The 18,391-nt window shown below is 44.1% G+C and overlaps 1 protein-coding gene across 1 annotated transcript; it reads left to right on the plus strand.

Moving 5' to 3' along the window:
• Positions 1 to 1,118: 1,118 nt before the first annotated feature.
• On the plus strand, positions 1,119 to 14,272 carry LOC140576679 (nephronectin). The gene is made up of 12 exons (XM_072696214.1): positions 1,119 to 1,192; positions 4,812 to 4,912; positions 5,036 to 5,128; positions 8,413 to 8,532; positions 8,668 to 8,787; positions 9,745 to 9,879; positions 9,989 to 10,075; positions 10,232 to 10,951; positions 11,863 to 11,952; positions 12,098 to 12,196; positions 13,460 to 13,731; positions 13,957 to 14,272. The coding sequence occupies exons 1-12, from the start codon at positions 1,119 to 1,121 to the stop codon at positions 14,056 to 14,058; spliced, it is 2,013 nt and encodes a 670-aa protein (XP_072552315.1). The 3' UTR covers positions 14,059 to 14,272.
• The last annotated feature ends 4,119 nt before the right edge of the window (positions 14,273 to 18,391 follow it).

The following is an 18,391-nucleotide window of genomic DNA, read 5'->3' on the forward strand; positions in this document are numbered from 1 at the left end:
CCTTTAGTACGCTGTACGTATGTGAAAGGGTCACTCCGAATCATGTCCACACCGGATTCTCTGGACATTTTCAGAGGTCCACACGTGAAAACAGCTCTAGATAGTGGAGGGGATTTGGAAAAGACTAAACTGGAGATCTACAGCCTCCATCACCAGCCAGGAGTTTTCTGAGGGCGCCGAAGACTCTGACCGAAGACTCTGACTTTCTGTTTGTGTGGGATGAAGGTAAATCCAGGGGGATTCTGGGATAATTCCATGGTTAAATTTGAGTTAGATTTAATAGAACCTTATTGACCCCAAAGCAAATGACAGAAGGTGCCATAAATGCAGCAGAGCTCATAGACCTGCATTACAGAGCTAACAAGACACAAGAGGAGGTAATGATGATGAGCAGGTGGGCGTGGTCAGAGCTAATGAGGACCAGTCAGGATCAGAGGAACCCATTCACCAGGAACCTAAATCCGACAGCTCAGAGAAAAGACTAATGGAAGAAATCAATCAATCAATCAATCAATCAATCAATCAATCAGTCAGTTAATCAATTGTATTGTTTAAATGGCTTCTCACACCATCTCTCTCTCTCTCTCTCTCTCTCTCTCTCTCTCTTTCTTCTTGTAGTGTTTGTGACTGAAGTGTGTGTGTGTGTGTGTGTGTGTGTGTGTGAAGGAGCTCAATAAACCCGTGTGTTTATGAGAGGAACACTTTATAACCACCCCATCTAATTACAGACTCGGTGTGTGTGTGAATGTGTGTGTGTGCGCGCGCTCCTCCTCCCACTGATGTTCAGGTGCACTCTTGGCTGAAAGGACCGCAACACACACACACACACACACACAGGGGTAAAATGTGCCCCCCCCTCCCTCCGGCACTCGGTCTCACCTACCGCGCGCGCAACAGAAGTCTTGATCGTGCCTCGCACGCGCTCAAACAGACCTTCTTTCAGTCACTTGCGCTCTAACTAAAGCTGCAGGCAGCGCGAGCCTCACCGACCATCACCACAAGTTACTGACGGCGCGTCTCCGGGGAGCGGAACACACGCATACACGCACGCACGCGGGATGGAGTGCTCCGTTGGGTGAAGTGTTTCTCACTCTGGAGTCGCGTGCAGCCTCGGCAGGATGGGCTCGTGGTTAAAACTGTTGTTACTGCTGGCCGGCGCGTGGCTCGCGCACAGCGCCTCACCTGGAGTCAGGTAAGACAAGCGAGCAGCTTCGAACAGAACCGAACCGAGTAGAATCGAATCAAATGGAACAGAAGAGAATCGAGTCAGACAGAAGAGAAAATCACAAAGCTGAAACTGAATCAAACTGAATCAAACTGAATCAAACTGAATTAAATAGAATCGAGTAGAAAACCGAATTCATCAGAATCAAATTAAATCAATGTCTAATTGGAGCGAACTGAATTAAATAATTAGTACTTAGAACAAGGACAAAGAATGTGGCTGTAAAGAAGCTCATTGAACCGAATCAAACCGAATAAAGTAGAACCGAATAAATTAGAATCAAATTGAATAAAGTAAAAGCGAGCAGAACTGAATCCATCAGTCACACTAATTGTTGTGGAATTGCACAGAACCGAATCAGAGTCAAATAGAATATTGTAGAATAGACATGAATCAATTAGAATCAAATGAAATATTTTAGAATCTAAATGAGTCAATTAGAATCACATTGAATGCACACAACGGAATTAGAGTCAAATGAGAAATGATTTGTAGAAATTGAGCAGTCTAATTCTATTGTATAATCTTCATGATTCTCTTAGAGTCACACTAAATGTCAAAAAGCACAGAACTGAATTAGAATCGAATTGCATATGGTAGAACTGAACAGAACTGAATCAATTAGAGTCAAATTGAATATTGCAGAATCTAAATGAATCAAATTGAATGTTGTTGAATCGCTCAGAATTGAATTAGAGTCAATACTGTAGAATCGAGCAGAACTGAACTGATTAGAATCAAATTTATGAAAGTGCAGTGGATCAGAATTGAATTGAATCAAGCAGAATCAAACTGTATCAACATCTAAGTGAAGCAAATTGAATCAAATGTATTTGGAGAGAGAAATGAAGCATTGAATTATACTGACATGTTTGTGAAGGGTCTAGTGAGGGTGACCTTCAGCTCTCTGTGGACTTCAGGAGAGGAAAATCTCTCAGTGGAAAGTTAATGTTTAAGTCCTTCTCCTTCTTTCTGCGTCGGTGGAGAAGTGAAGGAACCGATGCCTGAACTGACCCCAGGTCACACACTGAGAACCCGCTGACAATATGTAATGCACAGTATGTGTGTGTGTGAGTGTGTGTGAGTGTGTGTGAAGGAGGCTGGGTGGGAGGCGGGTGAAGGGGGTGCATTTTTCCTCAATGAGCGGATCTGGGACGTGACAGCTCGTCACGCTGCCAAGAAACTCAAGTTCAAACAGGAGCCCAAACACAGAAATATGCAGAGAACCAACTTTAACAAGAACATCCCGAGAGCCCGGGGTCAAAAACACACACCTTACAACACCCTGCGGGCGGGCCGGACCCTGCCTTCTCCCCCGCTAACAAAACAGCAGCTGAGCGCAGTGGAGTTCGTACAGACAGGCTGGTTACGTCCCCTAAGGCCTGAAATTCTGAAATCTTCAAACCACTTTATAAAGATAGCACTGTTATTAGACACTGTCGCAAAAACGGAGGTTTCAGAAAACTGCCAATCAAAATGCAGATGATGCAGATGATGTCACAGTATTTTGGAGGTTGCTCTATTGCTTGCTAGCTGGTAAGCTAACGTTAGCGTGACAGCTGTTTGAATGAGGATTGTGTGTGTGCCGTTCGGTTGGCCTGCTGCAGCCTGATCTGTGTAGGTTATTAATTTCGGCCTCTTCGGACACCCTGTCATTTTACACACAGCAACAATTCACTTGGGAATTCCCAGGAAGAGGAAGCGTGAAATGTGGTCCCAGATGTACTTGCTGGGGAAATTATACAAGAATAATAAAATATAATATTATACAATTATATATATATATGCAAATGTATTAAATGTAAATTATTTGATATTATGTGGTATCCAGTTTCTATGGTATCAGTGTTTCTGTGGTACCCAGTGTGTTTCTGTGGTACCCAGTGTGTTTCTGTGGTATCAGTGTTTCTGTGGTATCCAGTGTGTTTCTGTGATATCAGTGTTTCTGTGGTATCCAGTGTTTCTGTGGTATCAGTGTTTCTGTGGTATCCAGTGTTTCTGTGGTATCCAGTGTGTTTCTGTGGTATCCAGTGTGTTTCTGTGGTATCCAGTTTCTATGGTATCAGTGTTTCTGTGGTATCCAGTGTTTCTGTGGTATCCAGTTTTGTGGTATCCAGTGTGTTTCTGTGGTATCCAGGGTTTCTGTGATATCAGTGTTTCTGTGGTATCCAGTGTTTCTGTGGTATCCAGTGTGTTTCTGTGGTATCAGTGTTTCTGTGGTATCAGTGTTTCTGTGGTATCCAGTTTTGTGGTATCCAGTGTGTTTCTGTGGTATCCAGTGTGTTTCTGTGGTATCAGTGTTTCTGTGGTATCAGTGTTTCTGTGGTATCCAGTTTTGTGGTATCCAGTGTGTTTCTGTGGTATCCAGTGTGTTTCTGTGGTATCCAGTTTTGTGGTATCCAGTGTTTCTGTGGTATCCAGTTTTGTGGTATCCAGTGTTTCTGTGGTATCCAGTTTTGTGGTATCCAGTGTGTTTCTGTGGTATCAGTGTTTCTGTGGTATCCAGTTTTGTGGTATCCAGTGTGTTTCTGTGGTATCCAGTGTGTTTCTGTGGTATCCAGTTTTGTGGTATCCAGTGTTTCTGTGTATCCAGTGTGTTTCTGTGGTATCCAGTGTGTTTCTGTGGTATCCAGTGTTTCTGTGGTATCCAGTGTGTTTCTGTGGTATTCAGTGTGTTTCTGTGGTATCCAGTGTTTCTGTGGTATCCAGTGTTTCTGTGGTATCCAGTGTGTTTCTGTGGTATCCAGTGTGTTTCTGTGGTATCCAGTGTTTCTGTGGTATCCAGTGTGTTTCTGTGGTATCCAGTGTGTTTCTGTGGTATCCAGTGTTTCTGTGGTATCCAGTGTGTTTCTGTGGTATTCAGTGTGTTTCTGTGGTATCCAGTGTTTCTGTGGTATCCAGTGTGTTTCTGTGGTATCCAGTGTGTTTCTGTGGTATACAGTTTTGTGGTATCCAGTGTTTCTGTGTATCCAGTGTGTTTCTGTGGTATCCAGTGTGTTTCTGTGGTATACAGTTTTGTGGTATCTAGCAAGGAACTGAATCAAACCATCTAGGTTCAGTCTGATATTAAACTTCAGGAAGTCGTGATTGATGAGTTCTAAAACATAATTACAAACAAAAACAAACACTAAGACAGAGACGTCCCAACACTAGCTCTGAGTGCTGTGTGTAAACTGTGTGTTAGACTCAGTGTTATGACTTACTATGAAGTGGAGATTTTTAGACATTCCCTCAAACATTCCTACTGCTGCTATTTAAAGCTCTGCCGCTGCCGGCTTCACCACGTCCACTTTGATATCTGAAGATCAGAGCTTCTGAATATATAATTATCTTCACAAAACATCCTGGACTGTGTCAGAAATGTAGCCATGCTCACTTTCCTACTGCAGCACATCCTCCCTGTGGGGAAGACACTGTGCTCTTAAAGGTGGACCAGCAGCACTTACTGCACTGGAACTGAGTGGGACGCATTTGTGGGTGGAGACTGTAGAGGTCAGTTGGAGATCTGCAAGAAACTGAATGGGCTCAGGGGGACGCACCCATTGGCTGATACTGACTAAATTTAATTGATGCTGTTCTTTGATAGGATGATCAGGCCGGTGTTTGGGACCAGTGGGATCTGTCGTTATGGTAACAGGGTGGAGTGCTGCTGGGGCTGGACGCGAGAAAGCTGGGGGGAATGTAGACGTAAGGACACACCCCCACAAACACACATGAAATTTGTATTAAATTTGTACACATACACAAACAAGCACATACACAACCACACACACACACGCACACATACTATCTGCTCCTCTGTTTCTGCAGCTGTGTGTGAGCTGGGCTGTAAGCATGGCGAGTGTGTGGGGCCAGATCAGTGCCGCTGTCATCCCGGATACACAGGCAAAACCTGCAACCAAGGTAAGAGCATAGGTGCATACACATATAGCATACAGCCTAAAACTGTGTCTGAACATCGAGCAACGCAGAACGACAAAACCAAAACACTCCCTCTACAGGCTCTCTACAGGCCCCCTAGTGGTAGAGCGCCATTGCCATGCCTCAACAGAAACCACTGATGTTCCTCAAAACATGTTTAGATTTGCTAAAAACAAATGAGGAGAAACTAATCAATGAGGTAGAGAACAGAGAGCTGTATGACCCTTCCTCAGACGACATGTTTTCCAGTTCATGACAACAGCAACACATTGTCATATTGCTCAGATCTGCTTAGCAGGGTGAGTGTAGATTCACATCCAGGTCATTTTCAGCACTTTTCCACAGTATGGCTACATACTGATACACACAGTCCAAATGTGAGAGTAAGCAGATTTCACTCAGTTGTTAGAAATGGAAAGCAGTGGCGGCAGCTCCGAGTCAGGACTATTTACTGAAAGAGCCGCTGTAAAACTGCTACAGTGAAGCTTACATACATACTAATGTCTATTACAACCTTCAGGTGTCAGCGTTTAGTCTAGAACAGCCTAAAAACGTTCATGTGCACCCCTAGAAAGCACTGGCACCTGCAGAACTGAAGGCCTAGCGCTATCAGTCACGGTTCACCACTGATTTATGGACGTTAACGTAAACATCCACATTTCATATCAGCGCCTGTCCCCGAAGTCCATTCTCTCACTCTTGCCTGGCCGACCCGTGGGAAAGTGACCCATATATCTGTCCGCTCTGCTGACATCATCTTCATGTTTTCATCATCAGCACACAGATGTGCAAGAATTGCGGCCAATCAGGTGGCCTGCTGGAGGTGGCTGGGTGTCAGCGAGGGATGAATAATGTGTGTGTGTATATGACTATGATGATGATGATGAAGATGATGCTGAGTTTTATTGGTGAAGGCAGCAGTAAGCTCAGGCCTCGGGGAGTGTCGGTATGCGTCTATAGAGATCTATTACTGAGACGTCTGGACGGAATTCCAGCCACAGTCCAGCTTTCCTGTGTTTCAGTGTGTGAAAATGTGTCGACATTAATAACGGTTGAGGTTCATATGGAGGTAATAAAGTCCGGTACTGACTGAGTTAGGTAGAACTAGAGGTACTGAAGAGTCGACCTGAGGAGGACGGGTTCCCCTTTTGAGTCTTCGTTCCTCTCAAGGTTTCTTCCTCTCGACCGAGGGAGTTCTTCCTCGCCACTGTTGCCACTAGCTGCTCAAAAGAGGCTCGGACCCGGATCTCTGTAAAGCTGCTTTGTGAGAACATTTGTTGTAAAAAGCGCTATATAAATAATAATATATATATATATATATATATATATATATATAAATAATGAGTAACAGATGGGCTTTTTGGGGGGGGTCTCCCAATATTACACCTCATTTAAGAAATTTCCAGTTCCTACCAGTTACCAGCTAGGACCTCCCCACCACACACCGCTACACTGTTAAAAATGAAGGTGTTACAAAGGGTTCTATGCCATAGACAAGTCACTTTTGGTTCCATTAAGAACCATGTTTGCAATAGACGTGATTGTGAGGAACCTTTTAAATGTTGATGTAAAGGTTCTTTGCCAATTTTGAGGTTCTTCACACTCAGATCTCACTTCAAGTCTCTTTATGAAACCAAAAGTGGTTCTTCTGTGGTTTCACTCAAAGAAACCTTTTATAACACCTTGATTTTAACAGCTATCAGCACTGAGAGGGTGAAGGCTAGCATGGTCTTCCTCCGAGACGTGTGAAGAAGCTGTACCGCATCTTCTCAAACGGCCGCCAACACACCCACAGGAGCTCAACACGCTTGAAGGAGAACACTGACTGCTAATTCTGCCAAGACACCCCCTCATTTCAGTCTATTAATGCAATACACTGTACTGTTATCTAGCACAGTGTATCAGAACTGTGAGTGTGTGTGTGTGTGTGTGTGTGTGTGTGTGTGTGTGTGTGTGTGTTTTTTTAATGAACTTTTACTGGTGCATCTGGAGCAGAATGTCAAGGTGAAATTTCCTCATGAAAGAGTTGTGAGCGGTTTGTGTTCCTCATAGTTAAGTGACCACCACCCTTGAGCCCCCCTCTACCAACCCCCCAACCCTTCTCTCTCTGTCTTCTCTTTCTCCCTCTCCTTTTCTTTTCCACTCTCTCTCTCTCTCTCTCTCTCTCTCTCTCTCTCTCTCTCTCTCTCTCTCTCCCTGTTAATTAAGTGTGTATAAAGCTCAGAGCTGCAGGCTGTTTTATTCTCTGGAGGCTAAAAGAGATATAAATGAGGGAGTAGAGTGAAAAACAACTGTGTGTCTCAGGGTCCACAGAGAAACACACACACACACACACACACACACACACTGCAGAGCTGCAGGAAATGAGCTGCACTCATCTAATCCCCCCCGCTACACCTGAGCCGAGCCCACTGTTTATTTACTGATCACAGTCGGTCCTGAGCTGCTCTCAGCAGACTCTCACATTAGATTCTATACACTACATGTCCGAAAGTATGTGGATGCCTGCTCCTGTAGACTCTTCAGTTTCGTCCGCTGTTAGCTGGAGTTTGTGCTGAGCTTTGGCTCCTTCATCAGTGTGGTCGGCTACTGATGTTGGACGGCTCCTGACAGGTCACATGACTTTAGTCACCAAAAAACAGTTTATTTTAATTTCTGATGTTTTTATTCAAAGTTTCCATCAAATCTTTTGGTTTAATATGGTAAAACAATCCTAAAACATCAGCTAATAACACCGGACCCGCCCTGTCTGCAGGAACCCAATGAAAGTTTAACCAACCCAGAATAACCACATCATTAACTGGGTAATGTGTGTTTTCAGCTTGCATGTTTGTTCCCTGTACTGTGTGTGTGTGTGTGTGTGTGTGTGTGTGGCCAGAGGGATAAACCTACCTTCAAAACAATCAGATTGGAAAACACTCCATACATTCCTCTCATGCCTACATAACCAACCACCACACACACACACACACACACACACACACATATTTGGTGGATTAGTGTTTGTGGTGGTTGGAGTTGTGGCCACATTAGTTCCGCACAACAGAACCTGACAGTGAGATGGTGTTTCCCCTCACACAGGTTCACAGAGGTTAACACACACACGCGCGCGCACACACACACACACACACAACTGTAATACTATCTCTCACTATACGGTGTGTGTTCAGTTTTTACATGTTATATAGTACACTGCTCTGCTTCACTGCTCTCTCTCTCTCTCTCTCTCTCTCTCTCTCTCTCTCTCTCTCTCTCTCTCTCTGTAGATGTAAACGAGTGTGGTTTAAAGCCCCGGCCATGTAAACACCGCTGTATGAACACTGTGGGCAGTTATAAGTGTTACTGTCTGGACGGATACATGATGATGGGGGACGGAACCTGCAGGAGTGAGTCCATTCAGTTTAATTCAATTAAATTAAATTCAATTCAAGTCAGTTTAGATCAGATAAATCCAAACCAGTTCAACAGAATGTACTTCTGTGTGTGTGTGTGTGTGTGTGTGTATGTGTGTGTGTGTGTAGATGCCCGCACATGTGCAATGGCCAACTGTCAGTACGGCTGTGCTGTGATGAAGGGTGAGATCATATGTCAGTGCCCGTCGCCAGGATTACGCCTGGGCCCGGACCGCCGGACCTGTGTGGGTATGTCTACATCAGTTTTACCATCTACAGTCAATACAGTCTTCATATGAGTTCATACAGGAGTCACAGAGCCTTCACTGCATTTGCTAATGCTACATTCCTTAGGGCTCATAAACACGCCTGTACGTAGCCTTCACAAACATGAGGAATAGCTTTGTGTCCCAATACTTTTGTCCATACAGCAAATCTGCAGGTTTTACTTATATGAAAAACAAGTTTCCGGCTCTGTGAGGAGCAGTGTGAAGTCAGAGCCTCGTTGTGCTGAGGTGCTCGGTCCCCTGATGACAGATAGACCTCTGAACCTGTAGGCTCACGCAGGCAAATCCTCCACTGTCATTCGTCCTGTTTCCTTAAAACCCCACACACTTCAGCTGTCAGCTGCTGTGTTTAACAGTGAATTACCACCACAGCAGGAGACCCCTACAGTGCTGACAACACAGCTTACAGGACAGTCAGCACCGACAACACACACCCTGACTTACACCCCGACTGGAGGAAGGAAGAGTCACATCAGTGACAGGACCAGTACTGACATGAGACAACCCAAATCAAAATAGACAGACAGATAGACAGGTAGATAGACAGAGAGATAGACAGTCAGATAGATAGACAGACATACAAACAGACAGACAGACAGACAGATAGACAGACAGGTATTATAGACAAACAGATAGACAGTCAGTTAGATAGATAGGCAGACAGGTATATAGACAGTCAGATAGATAGACAGACAGATGGAAGGAAAGGCAGACAGACAGAAAGACATGCAGATAGATGAAAAGATCAACAGATAGACAGACAGATAGATAGACAGATAAAAAGACTGACAGACTGATAGATAGTTGGGTCTATCTGGGTAGACAGACAGACAGATAGATAAACAGACAGACAGACAGACAGACAGACAGAGACGGACGAATAAAAGTGAAATTAATTCAAAATCACGTGACTCCTCAGATATTGACGAGTGTGTGACGGGGGAGGCGAGGTGTCCGAGGTTTCGGAAGTGTGTGAACACGTTCGGCAGCTACATCTGCAAATGCCACAAAGGCTTCGAGCTGCGATACATCAACGGCAAATACCAGTGCACAGGTCAGACACACACCAACACTAGCCCTCAATACACAGCATTCTGTTACATTACATTACAACTGTGTGTGTGTGTGTGTGTGTGTGTGTGTGTGTGTGTGTGTGTGTTTAGATAAGAATGACCACTCAATCTGCTACGACAGATCCAAGAAGTGCAAATGTAAACCTGGCCCCTATGGCAGGGGCTACGACTGCATACGTAAGTTCTCTTGCATGTGTGTGTGTGTGTGTATACAGTGTGTTGTCTTTGTGAGTCTATATGTTGTGTGTATTGTTTATATACTCTCTCTCTCTCTCTCTCCATATATATATATATATATATAATATGTATATAATGTCTTCTGTAATTCCTCAGCTCTTGTTAAAGTGACTATTGAGCCAGCCAGACCAGCTACAACAGCAAAATCTACAACACGGGTCACCACGACAACAGTAACTACGACTACTACTCGTCCAACCACAACAACTACAACCAAAAGACCAATCACTACCACTTTACTAACAACCACCACCACCACAACGACCACTTCACCAACAACCACCACCACCACAACGACCACTTCACCAACAACCACCACCACCACAACGACCACTTCACCAACTACCATCAGCACTATAACTCCTTCAACAACTACGGCAATTCCAACAACTGTCGCTACGACAACGATTCCAACTACTGTCTTTACGACAACAATTCCAACTACCGTCACTACGACAGCGATTCCAACTACTGTTGCTACAACAACATTTCCAACCACTGTAGTCACGACAACAGATCCAACCACTCAGGCTATGGAAACAATGCCAACAACAACTATTCCAGAAACACCTGTACCAACAACTAGGGAGTTACCAACTACAACAACCAGTAAACCTACAACCACAACAGTTCCCTCAACAACTACCTCCACACCTGTTACCACAACAACTACCACTACAACAACCACAGTCATACCTACAACCTCTGCAGCTCCTTCACCTCCAGCAGCTCCAACCACAAGCCCAATGATGACCAGCACACTGGACAACCGCATCCAGAAGGAGATAACTCAGAAACCCCGCGGAGATGTACACAGTAAGACCACACCCACACAAAATCCCATGTGGAATATATATATATATATATATATATATATATATATATATATATATATATATATATATATACATTCAAATATCTATCTGTAATAATTAATGCCCTGTATTTTATATATATATATATATATATATATATATATATATATATATATATATATATGTGTGTGTGTGTGTGTAATAATATATCCCATATGTTCTCAGGTATAAGGTAAGCCTATACACACAGTATATACACTGAATGGCCAAAAGTATTGGGACACCGACATATTCTACCTAGAGGAGTTTTCAGAAATCCAGCCCATTCTGAACCTATAGCTATTAATCTGGAGCTGGTCCCCCTCTGCAGCTCTACCAGCAGCAGGTCTGGAGCTCTGCTGCAGTTACTGAGTCAGTTGGAGGCTTTTCTGCACTCTGCTCTGAGCTCAGCACTCGGCCAGCAATAAGACTAAAACAGACACCTGAATTAAATTATTAAGAGCTGTGTCCCAATACCTTTGTCCGTATCGTGTATACTGTACAGCCAGAGCACACAGACACACTCAGAAATACACTCAAAGTGTGTGTGTGTGCACAGTAGTGTTATTAGCCTTATTTGGTGATGGTTAGTAAAGCTGGCTGATTGCAGTCATGTTGAGAACAACTGGCACTTTGAAGGATCTGGCAACCCTCACAGCCTTAACTGCTTATACTTCAGTGGGGCATGAATGTAAATAAATCACAGTTCAGCAGCACTGGAAAAAACACATTCATATAATAGTCCCCCTACACACACACACACACACCTAGACTGCCTGCACTGTCAGGCTGCTTTCACCTTCTCAGTCTCAAGACGCTTCTCAGTATCTAATTTTGGTCTCTAATTCCTGTCTGTGCTGTTGGTCTCTGCAGTTCCGAAGAACCAGGGTGAGAACAGTGTGTTTGATCTGGACTTTGATATCGAGCTGGGGAACACGGCGGAGTTCGCTCGAGATGATCCGGGTAAATCTCCACTCAGGCACGCAGATTACCACCCAGATATTCACTTAATAAAGTCTCTAAACCGCAGAATGACTACAGTGTGTGTGTGTGTGTGTGTGTGTGTGTATGTGTGTGTGTGTGTGTGTGTGTGTGTGGGTGGACATAGGCGCAGGGTCTTTGAGGTGCTCTTTTGATCAGGGTGTTTGCAGCTGGATGACTGACCGTGAGGGAGACGTGCGATGGGAGACAGTCACTGATCCAGAGGGTGAGACACAAACACACACACACACAAACACACACACACACACACACACATAACCATTAGGTGGAAGAACTTTCTGTGGGGAGCTTTTAGAGGTTCACACGTCTGCTTCCATTCACCTCCACTGTGAACAGCTCTGACTGGATAAGATTATCTAGAACCAGGCGTTTCACCCCCCCCATCCCACTCTGAATGGACTTGTTTACGTCTGAACCATTTAATTATGCAGAGAATTATGAAAATTGGGTGGATTTCCCCTTTAAGTACAGGAATGAAGTATGAGTATAAGCGCCACTTCCTCTCTGCGTGTACCCGAGTTAATGAAGAAAGAGAACGTTCCACCTCAGCGGCTTCCTGTTAAAACCTCAAACCACCACAAACCTGGTGTGTCACTCAAAACTCAACAGCCACTTATGAACATAAACACACACACACACACACACACACACAGGCACACATTTCACAACACTGTATCACTCCAGACAGGATCAGCCAGGGCAGAATAAACAGAAAGAGAGAGAGAGAGAGAGAGAGAGAGAGAGTTGGAGAGGGAGTGCTTAAGCTATCCAGGATCAACCGGAGCGCAGGGCTCAGTAATTCATAAAGGGATTTAGGGACAGAAAGTCAAGTGGCATGAAGTGAGAGAGAGAGACAGAGAGAGAGAGACAGAGAGAGAGAGAGAGAGAGAGACAGACAGAGAGAGAGAGACAGACAGAGAGAGAGAGAGAGAGATCTGCAGTTTGGTGACAGAGACGTTCTGAAGATTAGCTGTAATAATGTTTAGGAAAATTTTCAAGCCCAGAATTACTTCCATCTGGAATGTCCCCGACTCAGACACTGCGACTGATCCCCGTCTGCTTCCTCAACACCACAACACTCAACAGCAGCACATTACACCCAGGACTACGATGGTTAGACAGGTGCATGGTCAGACCTTTGTGGGGTTGGGTGGTCTAGATTAGTTCGGGTTAGTGTTGGGAGGCTGCAGTGTGTTCCATAATCTGACCATCTTAGAAATGGACACTCCAGCACCTTTTGTGTATGAGTTGTGTTCACACTGACGACAGTTCTGGGTCACTAACACACACAAGAGTGTTCTGTTCACACAGAAAGACTGGATCAAAAACCCGATCCTGATTCAAAGGGTTTGTAATGTGAACGCAGCCTAAAGCTCTTCTAGCTCCCTTATCCTGATCATGTGTTTACTTGATTACACTGCCTGCCCATTGGCTGGCTGACCTGACCTGAACTGTCACTCATCCTCAGGTGGGCGGTATCTGACAGTGGCAGAGGCAGTGACTGGACGAAGATTCAAAGGGGCGCGACTCACCATTCCTTTAGCCCCGCCTACGACTCCGCCTTGGCAAGGGGGTGACCTGTGTCTGGCCTTCAAGCACCGCCTTCACGGGCATCACATCGGCTCCCTGCAGCTGTTCGTGAGGAAGGGGCGGATTTACAGCCCTGCGATCTGGACCAGGACTGGGGGCCAAGGCTGGAGACACACTCAGATCACGTTGTGGGGGCAGGGCTTAGAGAGTGTAAGTGCAGCAGTGGATATTTCATTATTTATAATGAGTGTAGTCCACTCCTTGGTCATTTTTGACCATTTATGACCCAAAAGGTTAGTAGTAGTGAAGTTTCAAAGAGGCTAGTCGGTTAAGCATAACACACTTCGCTTGCTAAAGGCTGGCAAGGTTCTGATTCCAGTCCACCCCAGATTGTTGGTAATGGTTGGTGTTACTGGATTTGTGTGTGTTTTCCAGGTGGTCTTAAAAGGAGACCGGAGGAGAGGGAAGAGTGGAGAGATCGCTGTCGATGACTTCAGCTTAAGGAGAGGAGCCTGCAGTGGCGGAAGCAGAGAGTAACACACACAAACACACACTCACACACAAGCACAAGCATCAGTTATTACAAAGAGGGCCCCAGATGGTCGACTGTTCACTCCTCAGGACTGCTGTGTGTGGTCTCTGCTCCACATGGATGGGGTGTACGGGCCGCTGTGAGCACTGCACTCACGGTTCTGCTAGGCTCTCGCTCTTAGTTGGTACTGATCTACACGGCAGCTTCTCTGTGTGGTCTTGTTGGTCATTTTACTGGACACTGACTGTTCTGCATGGTTTTTATACTCAACATCGTGAAAGACTTCAGCCGTTCTGAGGAGACTCAGCACCAGCTTCTGCTCTGCCAGGCGGTTCCGGCCCTCCTCCTCCTCTTTCCTCAGTCCTGAAGTGTCTTGCACAGTGAAATGTAGGACAGGGAGCTGAGCAGGAAGACAGAATCAGAGTCTGAGGTTCATTATGCATGGTTTTATAACACAGATGAGTGAATTTAGCTTTGAATGGTTTTGAATTGAGCAGGTTTATTTTTCTAATGAACTTGATTCAAATGTGGGCATCATTTCCATGCACACACTCCTACATAGACACCACCATTTCAGAGTGTTCTGTGAAATAGATCCCATTTGCGAATATATATTTCTGAAAGGATTAATACTAATATCGAGTAGATCTCCCTCATGCCGCCAAAATAGCTCCACAAGACCTCTGAAGGTCTCTGAATCTTGTGTCCTGTGGTATCTGACATGAACACGAACATAAGCAGCCTGTAAGTTGTGAGGTGGGACCTTCCTTGGTTGTCCTTCCTTGCACCACTTCTGATTAGAACTGACCTACCCGATGTTTTGGAGATGTTCTGACCCAGTCGTCTAGCCATCACAGTTTGGTTCTTGTCAAAGTGTCTCACATGTGGGGCTCACATAGATAGAACATGGGCTAGGTGGGTTCCAGGTTGGCAAGGGGTCTGAATGGGTTTGTAGATGTACAGCTGGGCTTCCCAAATTGGCCCTAGTGTTAAAGCCCACCCAAATTTCAGTGCAGTGTACAACCCATGTTTAATCCCTCCCAGTCCCATCACTGAGCCAGGTGGGAATTCATATGTGGGGCCGACATGGAACACATGGACAAAACTTTCTGGTTCCCAGTTGGTCTCCCTATACAGGCCCCGCATGGGCATGTTATCTGGGGACATTGGAACCAGATCGTGGATGTTATTATGTTATTATATGGTATCAATCATTATTGATAAGTTTACTAATTATTATAGACGCTGACTGACAGTTTTATTCATGTGGAAATGATGTGCATATTTAAATCAAACACATTTCTCACTTTGTGGCATGGCAAGCATGATAATTCTGGTCTTGTTATTTTAGACACATAAACCCAAATACCGGAGTCATTGTTTTTGCTAGTATTCATAACACCCACCTGAAAGTGTTTCTATGAACGGTTCTTCGACATGTCGTAACATTTATCACATAAGGGTTATCACATATCTCTCAGTGATGGTGCTAATCGTGTTTTGTGGCTCACACCCGTCTTCGGATATGAATCTGGGTCACGAGCAACATCCTGCCTGTTTACTGCACACGCCATGCTGCACACTTAATCTGCAGACAGACACTTTAAGGTGTTACTCAGTGTTCAGTGTCAGCTCATCTAATCCAGCTACCGTGGGGCATGGCTTCCTCTCTGACTGCCAGTATTTTATTTTTCACGTGTTTATGTGTTTGGTTTGTGTACTGGACCTGCTGTTTGATTGTATTAATTATTTTATTATTAATGAAATGCTGTATGTTGTATATTGTAAATAAGCTCCAGCTTTTGTACACTTGACTCTGTTACTCTTCATAAAAATTAAAAAATGTCTCTGGTCACACTTTTGGAAAGATCTTCTGGTGTGTTTACTTGTCCTGTAGTGAATAAGCAGTGAATCCAGTGTAGCCCAAATCTAAGAACACAACAAGTCACCATTCAAAAGCTGATCACCCTTCTCAGGAATGCTATGAATGGCATGCCTGGTGTCCTTGCTGTCATTGGCTGAAATGAGTAACGGGGTTGAGTTTTGTTGTGTAGAGCTAGCAACTTGCATCCTTGCTAATGACATAAGGACAGTGAGGACACTTTGTGAACACTGAAGACACTGCATGGGTTTGTTCGGTCCAGCAGCAGCTCATCTCATTTACTTTAATGAAGGCCTGAGAAGATAAACTAGGGGTTGGATGAGAACTGGGAGTAGTTAAGCTAATCACAATCGATTATTACGTTAATTAGGACACTCCATCATTTGGATGCTTAAATGGTTCTTTCTCGTCCTAATGGAACACCTCGTGTAGATGCTTCCATATAGAACCTTTTAAAAAGCGTATTTGGTGGGTATTCACGGGAGCATTAGTGGAATATCACAGGTATTCCTGCTCAGGTGGCTGGATAAAAGATTTTTTTTTATTTCAGAATGTCTCACACTCATGGAAGTGGTCTTCAAAGACATGATTCAACAGAGCGTCACATTTCCATGTATTTATTCTAAGCTGTGTTTTGAAAGAAGTGCTCAAATCAATGTACTTCAGTCAACTCAGTGCTTTGTTGCTCGGTTCTGATCTGGGTGAGTGTGTGTGTGTGTGTGTGTGTGTGTGTGTGCATGTGTGTGCATGTGTGTTTGTAATGGAAATGATTTTATATGGTCTAACTCTGCTTTGGTTCACAGCTGTATTCTCAAGGCAGCTTTAAGAGCTTTTTTCCACTTCTCTCGTTTCTACTTTTGGCTGCTTTAGCTGCTGTAAGCCACCATATCTGCCCCCTAAACCCTGTCCTGCACACTGAGTCTGCAGAGAGTCTCACATTCACTATCTCACAGACAGAGAGTGAGTGTGAGTGTGTTTGAGGATCCTCACCAGGTGGAGGGTTCTGGATCATTCTTCATCGTGTTACTGTAGCTGAAGCTTCACTTTGATGTGCTTCAGGAGGGTCCCCGCATTGCCATGTGATTTGGCATGGTAGCAACTGAAGAACATTCAGGCTTCTCACCAGATCTTCATCCTGCAGAGCCCCTGATAGTCGGATTAGAATGGTTTCTGCTCAGATTAAACAGATGGAACTGCAGACCTCCCTGCAAACACTTAAAGCAAAAGTTCAGCAGATATAAAGCTGCAAGGCTAATATTGCTAACAAACACTGGAAGCCAATCATCGTTAAAAATACTGGCAATACCAGCTTGTATATCTCTCTTGGCACACTCATCCCTCATTAGGGTAAATTCTGACGTGCTATGAATGATTAGCATTAACAAAACCTCTCTGTGTAGCCTGTGTAGCGGATCTTCCCGCTGGTTGATCACATGGTACACCTCAAGTCTTTTTTCTGAGATAAGCTGGTGAAAGGACTCTGGCTTCTCTTATCTGCACTCGTAAACCACTAAACACATCCAGACTGTGTTTCCTGTGCCTTTTTCTGTAATTTCACTGGTGTCTCACTTTAATCCCCCGAACAGAACAAAGCTGACCCGTGTCGTGCGGTATAGCTGGAGCTGGAGTGAAGGCTAATTCAGGTTAAGCCTCTGGTTGTGTTGTGATGGAGGTAATGACAGTACCTGGAGCTGCAGTTTCAGTGGGTGTGGTGCTGTGGTGTTACTGCTGTCTGAAAGTCTTTGTTGCTGCAGCATCAACTGCAGGCCTCCCCGCTAATTCCTCAGAGAGGCTTCAAAGAGTCCGTAACCATCAGAGAGACAGTCGTAAAAGTGTTCTGAGCCCATCAGCCGAGAACAGCATCACTGTATACAGTACCATTCACCATTTAGGAGGTATAGTGTTAGACTACCATTCACCACCCTGGAATCACCCGTCATTAACGTTATTAAAAATTCATACTGAAAATTAATGTGATTAGAATGTCATTCTAAATATTAATGATATTAGAGCTTCATACTGGATATTAATTATATTAGAGCTTCATACTGGATATTAATGATATTAGAGCTTCATACTGGATATTAATGTTATTAGAGCTTCATACTGGATATTAATGTTATTAGAGCTTCATACTGGATATTAATATTATTAGAGCTTAATAATGGATATTAATGATATTAGAGCTTCATACTGGATATTAATGCTATTAGAGCTTCATACTGGATATTAATGTTATGAGAGCTTCATTCTGGATATTAATGTTATTAGAGCTTCATACTGGATATTAATGTTATTAGAGCTTCATACTGGATATTAATATTATTAGAGCTTAATAATGGATATTAATGATATTAGAGCTTCATACTGGATATTAATGCTATTAGAGCTTCATACTGGATATTAATGTTATTAGAGCTTCATACTGGATATTAATGTCATTAGAGCTTCATACT

The sequence above is a fragment of the Salminus brasiliensis genome, chromosome 14 (assembly GCF_030463535.1).
Source record: "Salminus brasiliensis chromosome 14, fSalBra1.hap2, whole genome shotgun sequence".
NCBI lineage: Eukaryota > Metazoa > Chordata > Actinopteri > Characiformes > Bryconidae > Salminus > Salminus brasiliensis.

Bases quoted from the DNA above. Each gene is read 5' to 3' on its own strand.
- LOC140576679 (XM_072696214.1), top strand. From the start codon at position 1,119: ATGGGCTCGTGGTTAAAACTGTTGTTACTGCTGGCCGGCGCGTGGCTC. The intron at 9,880-9,988 runs GTCAGACACACA...GTGTGTGTTTAG, and splicing joins CGGCAAATACCAGTGCACAG to ATAAGAATGACCACTCAATC. The intron at 10,076-10,231 runs GTAAGTTCTCTT...GTAATTCCTCAG, and splicing joins CAGGGGCTACGACTGCATAC to CTCTTGTTAAAGTGACTATT.